General features: G+C 44.8%; 1 protein-coding gene and 1 non-coding gene across 16 annotated transcripts in view; both read left to right on the forward strand.

The window, feature by feature from the left end:
- The window catches only part of SLC39A11 (solute carrier family 39 member 11), a 563,219-nt gene that overhangs the window by 384,436 nt on the left and 161,691 nt on the right, over positions 1 to 17,092 (forward strand). The window contains exon 8 of one of the 15 annotated variants that reach the window (XM_073005082.1): positions 10,481 to 11,520. The exons of the other annotated variants lie outside the window; for them this stretch is intronic. Coding sequence (XP_072861183.1) covers positions 10,481 to 10,611 — 131 coding nt within the window. The 3' untranslated portion in view covers positions 10,612 to 11,520. Of the gene's footprint in view, positions 1 to 10,480; positions 11,521 to 17,092 lie in introns of those variants that run through there. 15 annotated transcript variants of the gene reach the window in all.
- On the forward strand, positions 9,910 to 10,046 carry LOC119622222 (small Cajal body-specific RNA 24). The gene has a single exon (XR_005238893.2).

Here is a 17,092-nt window from a genome sequence, read left to right on the forward strand (position 1 = left end):
CATGTGCTTGAGACAAGTGCTCCTCTCTGTGTCTCCATTTCACTCCTACTGAGGCCATTAATTCTCCAGTATTAGGGCCAACTGCCTGATATTCTAACAGAAGGGATGAGACCATAGTCCTGTCCCAATCCTCACGTTTATTATAGGCTATAAAATGGGAAACAGTGTCTATCACAGCCGAAGAATCAGAGGTGACATATTAAAGGACTTTGGAGCTGAAACATCATAGAACTTACACATCCCTAATGGAAAATCCTCCCAAGATACTCTGCAGCTCACGTCACTGTGGCCTGAATGACAAGAGAGTGAGTTCAAGGATGTGTACGAGTCTCCTTTTGCTGCTGTAACAAATGGCCACAAACTTAGTGGCTTAAAACAACACAGATGTATTATCTTGTAGTTCTAGAGGTCAGTAGCCCAAAGTGAAGGTCAAGGTGTCAGCAGGACTGCATTGCTTTCTGGAAGCTCTAGGAGAGAATCCGTTTCTTTGCCTTTTCCAACTTCCCATGGCTGCCTGCATTTCCTGGCTCATGGCCCCCTTTTCCCCTAAGATTCAATGACCAGTTGAATCTTACCCACATTGCATTACTCTATTGCTAACTCTCCTACTTTGCTTTTCATTTTAAGGACCCGTATGATTACAGTGGGCTCCTCCAGATAATCCAGGATAATCCCATCTCAAGGTCTGCTGGTTAGCCCCCTTAATGCCTTCTGCAACCTCAGTTTTCCCTGCCATGCCACATAGCATATTCAGATTCTCGAGATTAGGACATAGACATTTTAGGAGGTCATTAATTTCCTACCACAGTATGTATTATTTTATTTTTGCACAGTTGTGGCCAGAGGACCACTATCAGAGACCTGAGTGGATGGGGCCACTTTAGCAGCTAGCAGAAATCCATGTATCACTGCCCAGGGTGTCTTCCTTGCCCACATGAAGCCTCAAAGCAGTGTTGCCTTGGGTCTTCCTAATTGGAAAAGAAACTCTATTTCCCTCTTGCTTTATTACAGTTCTCTCTTCTATGGACTTGGGCACCTGTCCCACAGTAACCTGGCCAGGGGTCTGTCTGCGAGTGCCTGTGCTACAGTGTATTCCATAATCTTTCCTCATCATCATGGAAGATAGTCTTATGCTAACTTCCCCAGTCTCCATGGGAACCTCCTTTTCAGTGCATTTAAAGACAGTTGTGCCTTCCCTGGTTGAGGGATCTGTATCCGAGGGTGAGAATGAGATGACTGAAGGCAATAGCATTTTTCTTTCAGATCAAACTCATGTTTTCCATGCACCCCTGTTGGTCCCTTCCCAAAACCTTCCCAATGTCCCCTGACCTGGGGTAGAGGAATGGGCCACTTAGATGGAGAATAGGCTCATATACTCTTTTCTTTTAATAACAGCTTTATCGAAATATAACTCACACAGCTTACAATTCACCCATTTGAAATGTGCAATTTAATGATTTTTAGAATATTCACAGAATTGTGAAACCACCACCATAAATTTTAGAACATTTTCATTACCCCAAAAGAAACTCCTACACATTAGCAGTTATCCTCCATTTCCCCCCAGCTCCTCCCCCACAAACCCTAGGCAACCACTCATCTACTTTTTTCCCTATGAATTTGGCGGCTATTCCGAACATTTCGTATAAATGAAATCATGCAGTATGTGGCCTGTTGTATCTGACTGCTTTTAATTAGCATAGTGTTTTTAAGATTCATCTGTGTATCAGTACTTCATTTTTTTTGTTGTCAAATAATATTCCATTATATGTCTATGCCGCATTTTGTTCATCATTCATCAGTTAATGAGCATTTGGGTTGTATCCACTGTTGGACTATTATGAATAGTGCTGCTCTGTACTTTCATATACAAATTTTTGTATAACTGCATTTTCATTTCTCTTGGGTCTACACTTAGGAGTGGAATTGCTGGATCATTTGGTAGCTCCTTATTTGCCCTTTTGAGGAGGCGTAAGACTGTTTTCCAAAGTGATGTGCCATTTTTCATTCCTATCAGCATTGTAGGAGGGTTCTGTTTCTCCACGTCTTCACCAACACTTGTTATTATCTGCATTTTTTATTATAGCCATCCTAGTGGTTGTAAGTGGTAGTCCTTTGTGGGTTTGATTTGCATTTCCCTGATGACTAATAGCAGTGAACAATTTTCACGTGTTTATCACACCTTGTTTTAAGTTAAGCGTCCACCATAGCAGTTCTTACTTCGGGGATTACAATTGCCATGTATATCCAATCAAGCTTAAGGAATCTTTCTCTAAATTCCTATGATACACATAATTATGATATATCATATAAAATGTCAGGAAGTTTACAAACTGCCTGAATCTATGGACTCCTAATTTTAACCTTTTCTAAAGGGTCTCCCTTGTTCTGAAAGAAAGTATAGTTCCAATTAGCTTAGAAAGAATCAGGTTTTAATAAACCCTTCCCTAAAGGAAATTCTGCTATATTAGTCCATTGTCACATTGCTCTAAAGAACTACCTGCTATAAGAACTACCTGAGACTGGGTGATTTGTAAGGAAAAGTTCCACAAGCTCTACAGGAATCATGGCTGAGGAACCCTCAGAAAACTTAAAATCATGGCGGAAGGTGAAGAGGAAGGAGGCACATCTTACATGCCCAGAGAAGGAGGAAGAGAGTGAATGGGGAGATACTCCACACTTTTAAACAAGCAGATCTCATGAGAACATATTCACTATCATGATAACAGCAAGGGGGAAATCCACTGTCATGAGCCAGTCACCTCCTACAAGGCCCCTCCTCCAACATTGGGGATTACAATTTGACATGAGATTTGGGTGGGCACACAAATCCAAACCATATCATTCCATCCCTGACCCCTCCCAAATCTCATGTCCTTCTCACATTTCAGAATACAATCATGCCTTCCCAACAGTCCCCAAAGTCTTAACTCATTCCTGCTTTAACTCGAAAGTGCATAGTACAAAATCTCATCTGAGACAAGGCAAGTCACTTCTACCTATGAGCCTGTAAAATCAAACCCTGTCAGTTACTTCTAAGATACGGTGGTTGTACAGTCATTGGTTAAATACTCCCATTCCAAAAGGGAGAAATCAGCCAAAACAAAGGGGCAAATCCAAAACCCAGCAGGGTAGTCATTAAATCTTAAAGCTCCAAAGTAATCTCTAACTCCATGTCTCACATCCAGGCTACACTGATGCAAGGGGTGGACTCCCAAGGCCTTGGACATCTCCGCCCCTTTGGCTCTGCAGGGTACAGCCTCATGGCTGCTTTTCCAGGCTCATGTTGAGTGCCTATGGCTTTCCAGGCACATGGTGCAAGTTGTCAGTGGATCTACCATTTTGGGATTGGAAGGACAGTGGCCCTCTTCTCACAGGTCAACTAGGCAGTGCCCTAGTGAGAACTCTTTGTGGGGGCTCAAACCCCACACTGTCCTCTGCGCTGCCCTAGTTGAGGTTCTCCATGAGGGCTCCACCCCTACCGCAGACTTCTGGCTGGACATCCAGGCATTTCCATACATCCTCTGGAATCTAGGTTGAGGCTCCCAAGCTTCAACTCTTGCCTTCTGAACACCCACAACCTTACCACCACGTGGAAGCCACCAAGGCTTATGGCTTGCACCCTCTGGAGTAGTGGCCTGAGATGTATCTGGGGCCCTTTTAGCCATACCTGGAGCTGGAGTGGCTGGGATGCAGGGAGCAGTGTCCCAATGTTGTGCAGGGCAACAGGGCCCTGAGTCTGGCCTGCAAAACCATTCTTCCCTCCTAGGCATCCAGGCCTATGATGGAAGGGGCTTCCACAAAGGTCTCTGAAATGCCTCTGAGGTGTTTTCCATATTGTCTTGGCTATTAACATTCAGCCCCTCTTTACTTATGCATATGTCTGCAGCTGGTTTGAATTTTTTCCCTAGAAAATGGGTTTCTCTTTTCTACTGTGTGGTCAGGCTGCAAAATTTCTAAACTTTTATGCTCTGCTTCCCTTTTAAATATAAGTTCCAGTTTCAGATCATTGTTTTGCTCACACATATGACCATATGCTGTTGGAAGCAGCCAGGCCACATCTTTAATGCCTTGCTGCTTAGAAATTTCTTCTGCCAGATACCCTAATTTATCACTCTCAAGTTCACAGTTCCACAGGTCACTAGAGCAGGGGCCCAATGTCACCAGTCTCTTTGCTCAGGCATAGCAAGTGACCTTTACTCCAGTTCCCACAAAGTTCCTCCATCTAAGACCACTTCAGCCTGGACTTCATTATCCATATCACTATCAGCATTTTGGTCACAACAATTTAAAAAGTCTCTAGGAAGTTCCCAACTTTCCCTCATCTTCCTGTCTTCCTTTGAGCCCTCCAAACTGTTCCAACCTCTGCCTGTTATACAGTTCCAAGGTCACGTCCACATTTTCAGGTATCTTTATAGCAGTGTCCCCACTCTCAGTACCGAAATTTACTGTATTAGTTCATTCTCGCATTACTATGAAGAACTACCTGAGACTGGGTAATTATAAAGAAAAGAGATTGAATTGGCGCACAGTTCTGCAGGCTGTATAGGTAGGATGGCTGGGGAGGCCTCAGGAAACCTTCAGTCATGGCAGAGGGCAAAAGGGGAAGTAGGCATGTCTTCACATGATGGAGCAGGAGAGAGAGAGAGTGAAGGAGTGAAGGGGAAGGTGCATCACACTTAAACAACCAGATTTCATGAGAACATGTTCACTATCATGACAACAGCAAGGGGCAAGTCCACTGTGTGATCCAGTCACCTCCCACCAGGCCCCTCCTCCAACAGTAGGTATTATAGTTTGTCATGAGATTTGGTTGGGGACCCACATCCAAACCATACCACTGGCTTATGTATAAAAGGGAATTTTATGTTTTTTTGGTGCTTTTATTTTAAATTGAATGCAACTTCAGCATTGAAAAAAATTTTCTGAATATGGAGACTTGGTGTTTTTCTCTCCTCTTTCTTTCTTACCTAGAATCCCATCTATTCATTACCAAGTTCAAGGACCTCCGTTTGGTTGCTCTCTACAGGTTTCCATTTAGCTGTAAGGAACAGCACTGTATTTTTCAAAGAGCTAGAAAATTATCAGTGGTCAGTCCAGAAAGACAAAACATAGTGCCAGTGTGGCAAGAAGTGGAGCTAACGCAGCATTAATGATCCTGGATGTTTCTACACTTTCTTATTAGAATGTACCATTCACCTCTAAGCTTCAGCTCTGCAGTGCCCCCCATTTGGGATTACTGAGCAATGTTTAATGGGAAAGAAAAGATGTCTGTTCTCCAGCCAATGACTCTGAGTAGTGATATAAGGTGTTGGTTATCTCAGAACTGAAATGGAGCTCATGAAACTACTTTGTAGCTCAGAGGGAGGCGGGTGGATGGATGGCTTGGATGGGGTTGTTTTAGGAACATATGCAGCGTGGGAACATCTCTCGGTCTGTGAATTTGTGCCACTTTAAAGACTGCAGAGTTTGTGCCTGGCTGCTGTTGCCAGATGGGTTTAGAGAGATTGATGCACAGAAGCAATGTCTGGAAAACCCACTGAAGGAGATGGAAGAAACAGGCTACTGAGACAGTTTACTTCAGAGCTTGCTACCTGGATATTTACCCTAAAATCTGGCTTTTGTCACTCTGGGTGAGAGAGATGAGATTAAGAAGACTTATGCCTCAAAGTCAAAGTTGCGTGACCTAGAAGGACTTATCTTTAACCCTGATTGCAATGAAGGTAGTTTTCTTCCACAGAGAGAGTTTTCATGGTATTTGTTGATTTTTTCTTCCATTTTGTCTTAGTGCAGGCGCTGAGTTCATGCTTTTGGACTCACGTCTTCCTGCCCTTTCCCAGCTTTTCCTTTGTATGTGTTTCAGGCGTGTGGAAGTTTAGGACCAGGCACAGTGGCTCATGCCTATACTCCCAGCACTTTGGGAGGCTAAGGTAAGAGGATTGCTTGAGCTCAGGAGTTGGAGACCAGCCAGGGCAACAGATCTTGCCTCTACAAAAACAGGGCAAGACAAAGACCTTGCCTCAACAACAAAAAAAAATTAGCTGGGCATGGTGGTGTGTGCCTGTGGTCCCAGCTACTTGGGAGGCTGAAATGAGAGGATTTCTTGAGCCCAAGAGGTTGGAGCTGCAGTGAGCTGTGATCGCACCACTGCACTCCAGCCTGGGTGACAGAGCAAAAAAAAAAAAAAAAAAAAGTTTAGGGTTGGAAGTGTTTGCCCCTTATTTCCTTTGTCTCCTGTCCCCTTTCCCTGTTTCAACCTCGAATCACCCTTCTCTCCCTGGTGAGAATGCCTGACCAGGGGTATAGAGTGTGGTGAGGAACAGTTTCCAGGAAACAAGTTACTCTGAGAACTGACACCTGTTTCTCTCGGTTGTTGTGCACTGACCACGTGAAGCTAAAGGCATAGGCCCTCCGGACCCGCCCCTAATATTTTCAGAGCCAGGAGCATAAGTACAAATGGGGTCTTCCATGACATATGTCTAAAAAATTTTAAGTCATTAATCAAATTAACAGATTGCATTTAGATAGATAGATCTATAAATATAGATATATATATATAGAGAGAGGGAATGTGTGTATAGTATGTGTGTAGTGTGTGTGTATATATATAGTATGTGTATAGTATATGTATAGTATGTGTGCATATAATATGTAGTATATGTATGAATATTCTTTTTCATATTGTCTCCTGCTCTGACAAAGACATTTTCATAGGGACCTGGGAAACCAGGTTCAAATTTTCAGCCTCCCTGGAGTTTTGTTGGATGTGGTGGCCCAGGGAGAAATGACCCCAGCCAGTCTCATTCTCTTCCTGTCTCCAGCTGCAACTTGCACATCAGGGGACCTGCTTGCACCCTCAGTGTACACCAATGCCTTGGTCCCCCACAGGGGAGTGTGTGGACCCAGGGAAGAGGCCTATGCAGGCCCTGTCAGTGGAGTGGGAATTCTACTACTTTGGATGGAGAATTCCAGAGTGCTGGGTATCCAGAGTGTGGTCACATCCCATAGCCTGCGATCCTTGCCTCGTGAGAAGGGGCCCATCTGTGAGGCCTGGCCTCGGAGTCCCTTTTGCCTCCGTCTGAGGGAGATACTGAGTTTCTCAGGTGGAAACATCACCAGGACTGTCCTTCTTCAGTTGAACTTGATCTTTTAAATCCATTCTTTTGAGTTGTCCTTAGCTAAAACATGGATATCCCTATACATTATATTGTTTTGACCTCTAACACTGTGCTGTATGTATGTCTTTTCAGATGTTTTTTTCCACAAAAAATCTGTTCAAATCCTCCCACCCCATTTTTTTTTCTTTTTTTTTTGAGATGGAGTCTCACTCTGTTGCCCAGGCTGGAGTGCAGTGGTACGATCTTAGCTCACTGCAGCCTCCGCCTCCTGAGTTCAATCGATTCTTATGCTTCAGACTCCTGAGTAGCTGGGACTACAGGTGTGTGTCACCACGTCCAGCTAATTTTTTTTTTGTATTTTTAATAGAGATGGAGTTTCACCATGTTGACCAAGCTGGTCTCGAACTCCTGCCCTCAGGTGATCCACCCTCCTCAGCCTCCCAAGGTGCTGAGATTACAGGCATGAGCCACTGTGCCTGGCCCAAATTTTCCCTTTTTATAAGGACATTGGTAATACTGGATTAGGAACCCACCCTACTCCATGATGATTTCATTCTAACGTAACTAATTATACCTGCAAACCAGCCAGTTTCCAAAAAGCTCACATTCTGAGTTATTGGGAGTTGGGACATCCACATATTTGGAGGAGAGATAATTCAATCTGCAACATCCTCCATCCAGGGAAGACTAGGCAGAGGATATTTTACCTGATTTATAAAAACAAAACAAAAACACCTTATAATACAGCAGACATTTATTTTTATCCAGTTTCTTATCAACATGAAGATAACTCTTTGTAAATGTCCTAAAGTCTTCCTCCTCCCCTCCAAGACCCTGCTATTCTGTCATTCACCTATTGTCACCCTAGTAACCCAGGAAGTGCTCAGGGGGGACCCTGTGCTCTGACTTGCCCGGGAGGCAGCCCCACCCAACCCACATGTCCCTCCTCCCTTTCCTCCTCTGTCCCCCGGTTTCTGCCCCATTCTTTTCACCTGGCCGGCTTCTGCCCGCCCATTAGCACCCAGCTCCAGGGCATCTTTATGGGGAACATCTCTCATCCAACTCCATGCCTGCATAGCGTCCATCGTTCGCCTTTCCTTGCGTCCCCAGCACTCTAGCTCCCCCAGCACTGTACCCCCAACCCTGTTCCATAATGACTTTTCCCTGACAAGAGCATGGGCTCTTTGGGGCAGAGTCTTGCTGAGCTCCGCAATCCCAGTGTAGGATGTGCCACGTAAGAGATCCACGGTGGCAGGAGAGAGAGGGTGCTTCTGTTGAAGGGAGGTTGTGATGGTGCCCTGAGCTGCAAAGGCTCAGCAAAGGAGAGAGGAGAGGCACAACGAAAATTAGGGAGGGACTGGGAAGGCCTTAAAGATGCTCTTGTTTCACTTTGCTTAAGATGGCTACAAATGTATTCATGAGGATGGGTCATCCCAAGAACTTAAACCAGGGTTCCAAGTGACTGTGGAGGTACAACAAAATTCAGTTATTTGGAAGACAGCTTCAACATCCGGAGGAGAAAATAGTCAAAGATCATTTTCCATGGGCAATTTCTCCCATACCTACTTTTTCTAGCGGGCAGTCGTATCACTTTTATTATGATTGTCCATAGGTCACATCACCCAAGACAATTGTCAGTGACCTTCCTTCTTAGTGTAAACTGAGGGAGGTCACAGAAGTCTCTTGTTTTCTGGCTTTGGCATGCTCGTTGTCAATCCGAAGGAAGCCTGTGTACCTGTGCTGATGTCTCACCTGCTTTCCCTAGAGTCCTGCCCCCTTAAGAATGTGTAGAGAGAGACCCAGAGGGAACACAGGGCCTAGCGTGAATTTACAGGCTTGAGTTTGAGGACAGCACGGCACAGAGGAGCACGTGTGGTGTGAGCCTCTTAACACGGAGAGGAAGTCATTGTCTCTGGGCTCTCCTTTGGAGCTGACCACTGTCTAGCTTCATTTCCTTGAGCCAGTTTCTGATTTGAGTATAATTTTTCTTCCGCAAAACAGAAATAATAACTTTGGTGCCACCTACTTCCCAAGATGGGTTGGGATCTACCAAGAGGCCATTGGAAAAGCCTAAAATGCATTCAGTATACTGTTGAATTGTTCATATGGTTGTTATTGTCATAGGCTGTTCTTTGGGCTTCTAGATGCTCAAAATCCAAGAGGGACTTTGCAGAGAGTATCTCACCTGCACTCGCTCTTAGCGAGTGTTCCTGCCTGAAATAGAGAAGGACTCTGCATGGTTCCCTGCTGAGCAGAGAGGTGAGATTGGCCATCTGCTCCATTTCCTTTCATATTTCTTAGGACTTATGAAACAAATGGCCACAAACTGGGTGGCCTGAAGAACAGAAGTTGATTCTCACACAGTTCTGGAGGCCAGGAGTCTGAAATCAAGGTGGCCACAGGGCTGGTTCCTTCTGAGGGCTCTGAGGGAAGGATCTGTTCCAGGGCTGTCTGCTTGGTTTGCAGATGGCTTCTTCTCCCTCTGTCTCTTGACGTCATCGTCTCTTTATGTATGTCTGAGTCTGTGTTCAAATTTCCCCTTTTTATAAGGATACTTTTAATATTGAATTAGGGGCCCACCCTACTCCATTATGATCTCATTCTAACTTAGCTAATTATGTCTGCAAACTACCCAGTTTCCAAATAATCTCACATTCTGAGTTAGTGTGAGTTGGGACATCCACATATTAATTTGGAGGAGAGATAATTCAATTTATGACACCCTCCATCCAGAGAAGACTAGGCAGAGGATATTTTACCTGCTTTAAAAAAAAAAAACCTTATAATAGGGCAGATATTTATTTTTATGCAATTTCTTCTCAAGGTGAAGATAACTCTTTGTAAACGTCCTAACGTCATGTAGAATGTAGTAGCTTTCTGTTCACACTTTACAAATAAAAAGGATGGATCATTCTACTACTGACATTTAAAAAAATCTTGTAATATGATTATAAGCCAAATATAATCTAATTAGTTGTTCAGAGGAGTATACTGGTCAGATGACAATCTGTAGTTGACATGAGCCTGGGAGGGACAGGTCATTTCTGGAATGATTGAGTCACTAAATCAAAGGATCTCAACAGACTAGAATTCCTGTTAGCTCAAACAAGATAAAATGAGTAGAAATAGGGACCTAAGTAGAGTCCAGAAATGAGGTCCCCCAAAGCAATGATAAAAGTATATTCAGACATGGGAAAAAGAATGTGGATTTTAAATCAATAGGCTTAATTTTTCAGTCATATATTGATTCAAGAAATAGTCACTGTTTACCTCCTACCTCCTCTGCAAGGTGCGAGGTAGCTTGCAAGTCTAAGCCATCCTTGTGAAGCCATTCCTTTCAGAACAAGCTACTTCATCTGCAGGTGCTTGTCCACACCTGGAGGAGTGCACTCTTCAGATATCTCCCAGGTATCCCAGGGACTACAAGATAGAAGAGACTGCCACACCGTGGGGCTTTCAGACAAGAACCTCAGCAGACTGGACTGGAAATTAAGCCATGGGAGCAGTGGCTTGACCTTTCAGGTCAAGATGATTGAACCTTTCAGGCTGGACAAAAGAAGACACAGGTGATACAAACTGCTTTATGTCTTGGAAGGACCACTGATATGGTTCGGCTGTGTCACCACCCAAATCTCATCTTGAACTGTAGTTCCCATAATCCTCACGTGTCATGGGAGGGACTCGGTGGGAGACAGTTGAATCATGGGGGCAATTACCTTCATTCTGCTGTTCTCATAATAGTATGTGAGTTCTCATGAGATCTGATAGTTTTATATGGGACTTTTCCCTCTTTGCTCGGCATGTCTCCCTCCTGCCACCATATGAAGAAGGACATGTTTGCTTTACCTTCTGCTGTGATTGTAAGTTTCCTGAGACCTCACCCGCTGCGTGAAACTGTGTGTCAATTAAACCCCTTTTTAAAATAACTTAGCCAGTCTTGGATATGTCTTTATTAGCTGCATGAGAATGGAATAATACAGACCACCATGGGGACAACACTTTGGGTTCATCCTATGTTTACTCCCAGGCTGGAAATAGGACTCAGGAGTGGAAGGTACAGGGAAACAGATGCTAACACAGTCTAAGGAATACATTTTTTACAATTAGAACTGTGTAAAGATGAAATACTTGGTTCGTCTTGGGAGTTAGTAATGTTGTTAGAGCCATCATCCGTTGAGCGCTTCCCATGGGTGTACCTGCTATGGTTTGGATGTGGGTTGTTTGGCCTTGCCAAATCTCATTGAAGTTTGATTCCCAAATTTCACTGTTGGAGCTAGGGCCTGGTGGGAGGTGTTTGGGTCATGAGGGTGGATCCCTTATGAATGCCTTGGTGCCATTCTCCTGGGAGCAAGTTCTCACTCTTAGTCCAGCAAGAATTAGTTGTTGAAAAGACCTTACACCACCACCACCTCCTCCTCTTCCTCCTCCTCCTCCTCCCCTCCCTCCCTCCCTCCCTCCCTCCCTTCCTTCCTTCCTTCCTTCTTTCATTCCTTCCTTCCTTCCTTCCTTCCCTCCTTCCTTCCTCTCTCATGCTTCCTCTCTTGCCATTGACCTCTGCACATGCCAGTTCCCCTTTGCCTTCCACCATGAGTGGAAGCTTCCCGAGGCCCTCATCAGAAGCACATGTTGACACCATGCTTCTTGTACAGGCTCCAGAAACATTGACCAAATAAATATATTTTCTTTATAAGTTACTCAGCCTTGGATATTCCTTTATATCAACACAAATGGACTCAGACACAACCTGTTCTTATTTAACACTTTCTAGGGAAAGAGTCCCTAGGATTTGCCATAGCCAACCATTATTACATCTAATATCAAGCACTCTGGAAGTCAGAAAATAATTATGATCAAGCTGACTACTTTCTTTCCCAGATCACAGAGTCCGGAAGAAACTATTTGCATATGTATTAGTAGATTAGAAGTAAATTTTACTTCTGGAAAAAGAACTCTGTTCTTTATCTGTCTCCCATTAAGCTTGGGTCTGGGCTGTGGTGTATGAAATCCAATCTCCAATACCAGGAAATGATTATTTATTTGAATGCTTCCTTAAAACCCATTAGGTGCTCTGCAGTGTTAGTTTGGGATGATAGATTTCATAGGTGGGCTGTGGACACCTGGGAGAGTTTGGGTTTATTTTGTTTCACCTGAGCCTTTCTCTGTGCATGGCCAGCTCTGAGTGAGGGGATTAGGAGCCTCCAGCCGTGGTTGACAGACACCTCTGCAAATCTGGATCACGTTCTCCGTTAGCCTGGAACATGTTCTGCGACCCCTGTTGCTTTCCTTAATATGTTGGCTTTGTGCTTGGAGATAACTTGCAAATGTTCGTCAAGCAGTTGTGCCACAGCTTTCCAAATGTTTTGCTTCTAATTAAGAAAGGGAATTGGATGTACTCTTGCCTGGCTAATTTTTTTTTTCCCTGGCAGGGGAATGGGAGTGGGAAGAAAGAGCAAAAGAAACAGCAAAGAAATTAGAAAAACAACAACAGCAAAACTCTGTGATTCACCAGTGATCAAAGCTGTGTCTGGAAGTTGATTGCTGTGACAGCATCCTGTTCTCCCCAACATGTAGGGATTCCTGAGTTCAAGTCCCGTCTGAAGAATATAGTCATGGAGCTGAAAGGACACTCTACAACTGGGCAACTACCTTCAGGGACTTTCCTCAGCCTACAGAAATAAGGATAGATGATTTAGAATGAAGCACATAGGACTTTGAAGACCAAGTTCAACTCTCCATAATGGATTCTGGCTTCTGAGTTAGGATAAGGGATTGGCTGCATGTACAGAACATCTAAAACAATGGTGTCTTTTCTCATTTAAAGGAAAGCTAGAGACAGGCATTCCAGCACAGGTACAGCAACAACAAAACACTTTTAGGGACATCAGTCTTTTTTTGAGACACAGTTTTACTCTGTTGCTCAGGCTGGAGGGCAGTGGCCCAATCTCGGCTCACTGCAACTCCACCTCCCAGTTTCAAGCGATTCTCCTGCCTCAGCCTCCCAAGTAGCTGGGACTACAGATGCCCGCCACCACATCTGGCTAATTTTTGTATTTTCAGTAGAGGCAGGGTTTCGCCACGTTGGCCAGACTGGTCTCAAACTCCTGACCTCAAGTGATCTGCCTGCCTTGGCCTCCAAAGTGCTGGGATTATAGATGTGAGCCACCACACCTGGCCCTAGGATGTAAATCTTTTTTTTTTTTTTTTTTTTTGAGACAGAGTTTTGCTCTTGTTGCCCAGGCTGGAGTGCAGTGGCACGATCTTGGCTCATTGCAACCTCCACTTCCTGGGTTCAAGTGATTCTCCTGTCTCAGCCTCCTGAGTAGCTGGGATTACAGGCACCTGCCACTATGACCGGCTAACTTTTGTATTTTTAGTAGAGATGGATTTTCACCATGTCGGCCAGGCTGGTCTCGAACTCCTGACCTCAGGTGATCAACCCACCTCAGCCTCCCAAAGTGCTAGGATTACGAGTGTGAGCCACCGCGCCTAGCCGGACATAAGTCTTTTTCAGTTTTCCAGATCACTTTGATCTTTAAGGTTACCTTATAGTTCAAGATTGCCCTTAGAGCTGCAGCCATCAATTCTTCCTTCAGAGAGTAGTACCAAGGAGGATAACTTCAAACTGTTGCTTTGTCTTCTAGAAATTTCTAGTGCAGTGCTATTTTATTAAGGAAAGGGACAGAATGGATATGGGAAGTTGACAGCAGCGTCTGCCCCACACAGTGGGTGGTCGATTACAGTGTATCAGAACCAGTGATGCCCAAACAACCTCTTGGGAGGGGACCCCCGTTCAAGACTACTTCCTGCAGAAGTGGAGTATGGTGGGCTTGAGTCCTGGCTGGGCCACCCACTAGTGTTTTTAGGCAAGTTACATTTTCTCTGAGCCTCCATTTCCTCTGTGTAAACTGTAGCTCGTTGTCCCTGCCCCATGACATTCCTATGGTTCATCATGTACATCTCAAAAGCCGCAGGACACCCACTTCGTTGTTCATGTGCTTTTGTCATTGCCCCTTCACGTGTTTTTGTGCCCCATTGCCCTACCTGGGTGGCACTTTTCTCATGCATTCTTTTTTATTTATTTATTTTGAGACAGTCTTGCTCTGTCACCCAGGCTGCAGTGCAGTGGCGCGATCTCGGCTCACTGTAATCTCCTCCTCCCAGGTTCAAGCAATTCTCCTGCCTCAGCCTCCCGAGTAGCTGGGATTACAGGCATGTGCCACCACGCCCGGCTAATTTTGTATTTTTAGTAGAGATGGGGTTTCTCCATGTTGGACAAGCTGGTCTCGAACCCCTGACCTCGTGATCTACCCACCTCGGCCTCCCAAAGTGCTGGGATTACAGGCATGAGCCACTGCGCCCAGGCCTGTCGTGCCTTATTTCTGGAGCTTTCCAAGTCTGCAGGGTGAAATCATAACAGCCTGATTTTCTCACATCAATGTCTTCCTAACCTGTTCTGTTGGCTCTCCCTTCCCTGCCCCTGGGTGATTCCATGGACAGATAGCTACATTTTCCTGTAAGTTTTAGGTATTGATGAGCAGATTCTCTGTCATATGCGATCCCAACGGACCAGTCTTAATAAAACTTCAGCGTCTCCTTTAGTAGAGCATTCTTTCCTTCCGCCAATAGCTCCTGGGCTGCTTTAGCCTTGTCAGCCTGCAGTGGGCAAGATGTGGGTGGTTGCCCCTCCCTTGTTTTTTTACCCCCTACCCTGCTTGCCTTGCCAATTCCTTAGGATTGAAGGAAGAAAGAAGTGAGGGAATATGTTTGGGTGGTGAGTGACAAAAGGTCTTCCCTAAAGGTTACAGTGTTGGTGTCCTTGAAGTAGCAGATTCTCAAGTGTGGACCGTTGTTCTCCTGGGGTCCTAATTGTGAGGGCTCTTTAGAGCCTCTTCATGGAAATATACACAGGGATGGGCAGGGTACATTGTGGATGACCTCTTGGGATCCCCCCAGCCCCAGCTGATCCTCTCTGCACAGATTCTATTAGAATCAGTTTGTCCTTGCAGGCTGATCTCTCAGGGGTGAACCTTTATAGCTTGTTTGTATCTAGTCACCTTCCCAAATGTCACCTTGGCTCTTTGCGTCTGGAAATGCAGGCTGCTTCCAGGGCAGCCCCCTCTTCTCTGATGGCCACTGGAGTTCTCTCAGGCACCTTCTCACCTTGGGACTATTCCATGATGTGTTCAGAGACCAGTTCTCCAGAGGAGCATGCCAAACTCTGCAAGCATGTCTCTTGCAGTGGCCCTCATTTGGCCTGAGCATAGAGAAACTCCTCCATCCTCAGGGTGAGCTCTGACAACTCTCCAGGGCCATTCTTGGTGTGGTCGTCCTTCTTGTCTCTCTGCCTTCCATGGGACCATTGAGGGCAGGGGGCACCATTTGGGAGGAACTACTCCTTATCCAGTTCTGCAAGAGGATCAAGTACTTCTCAGTAGAGCCACCCTGTCCTGTAGAACTTTCTGCAGTGATGGAAATACTCAATATCTGCATGGTCCAGTATGGTAGCCATGAATCCCCTGGGGCTTTTGAGCACTTGAAACGTGGCTGTTATGACTGAGGAACTAGTGTGTAATCTTGTTTAACTAATTTAAGCGTAAAAAGCCACATGTGGCTACTGTATTAGACATGCCATGTTGTTCTAGAATGTAGAACGAGAGGGTAATGTCAGCAATTTTTCTCAGCAACAGTTCTGAGACCAGATAAGCCCCATTATATGTCTTGCTCAGCTCTCTCAAGAAAGCTGTTCTCATGGCCTCCTAACCCATCCATAAGTAGCACTGTCAGTGTCACGTTTTCAATGTTGCTTCACAAAAGCACTCTTTTGGAGGTAGACTTTAACCCTCACTAGTGGGATATGTAGGTCCTTCTTTGCAGCTTCCCTCTGCCCCATCCTGCCTTAACTAAAGGCATTTTACTCTTTTGAGGGTAACATTTGAAGTCTTAGCTCCTGGCATACTTTTTGACCACCTGCTAAAAAGCTCATTGCTTTCCTGGCAGAAGTGCCCCTGGCAGTGCTATGATGGGCTTTTGGCTGAGAGGCAGAGTGATCAACTTCTGCTTTTCTCTCCGGAGAACACTTGGTAGATTGGATGCTGCCAAGAGTTCCACAGCATTCTGATGATATCCATGATTATAGAGGAGGAGAGAACTAGTTCCAGGGTCTGAGCCATGAATGCATTTGCCCTTAGTTCAGGCTCAGCTTTATAAAGAACATGCTTTTTACCAAGTTAATCAAGTACAGTCTAAGGTAGCAGGACATTAATACTATGCTTTAGAATGTGCAGTAGCTCTGTTTATTCTAATTAGAGAAAATGGATGTCTTAATTAGACAAAAATATCAAAACTTTTAGAGCACTTTAAACAAATTCAGTTTTATTACTTAAAAATACAAATTAAAGTCTGACAATGGGGACCAGAAAAGAATTCTCCATCCATTAGGGTTTGTTGGTTGTGAGCAACAGATGTCATCTCTGGCGAGCTAAAGCATATGAAGAAGTTTTTCAAAAGTGTAAGGAGTAACTCAAAGAATCTAAGGAAAAGCTAGTCTTTGGAAGACCAACAGCAAGGCATCCCAAAACCTGCAATAATAGATGGGAGCTGGCTGGGCGCAGTGGCTCAAGCCTATAATCCCAGCACTTTGGGAGGCCGAGGCGGGTGGATCACGAGGTCAGGAGATTGAGACCATCCTGGCTAATACAGTGAAAGCCCATCTCTACTAAAAATAAAAAAAAAAAAGAAAAAAAGAAAATTAGCCGGGCATGGTGGCAGGCACCTGTAGTCCCAGCTGCTCGGGAGGCTGAGGCAGGAGAATGGTGTGAACCCAGGAGGCGGAGCTTGCAGTGAGCTGAGATCTGTGGCACTGCACTCCAGCCTGGGTGACAGTGCAAGACTCCATCTCAAAAAAATTAAAATAAATACAAAAAATAATAATAATAGATGGGAGCTATGGGCAGTCTTTTCAAAGAGCTAATGTC

The sequence above is a fragment of the Chlorocebus sabaeus genome, chromosome 16 (assembly GCF_047675955.1).
Source record: "Chlorocebus sabaeus isolate Y175 chromosome 16, mChlSab1.0.hap1, whole genome shotgun sequence".
In the NCBI taxonomy this organism is placed as follows: domain Eukaryota; kingdom Metazoa; phylum Chordata; class Mammalia; order Primates; family Cercopithecidae; genus Chlorocebus; species Chlorocebus sabaeus.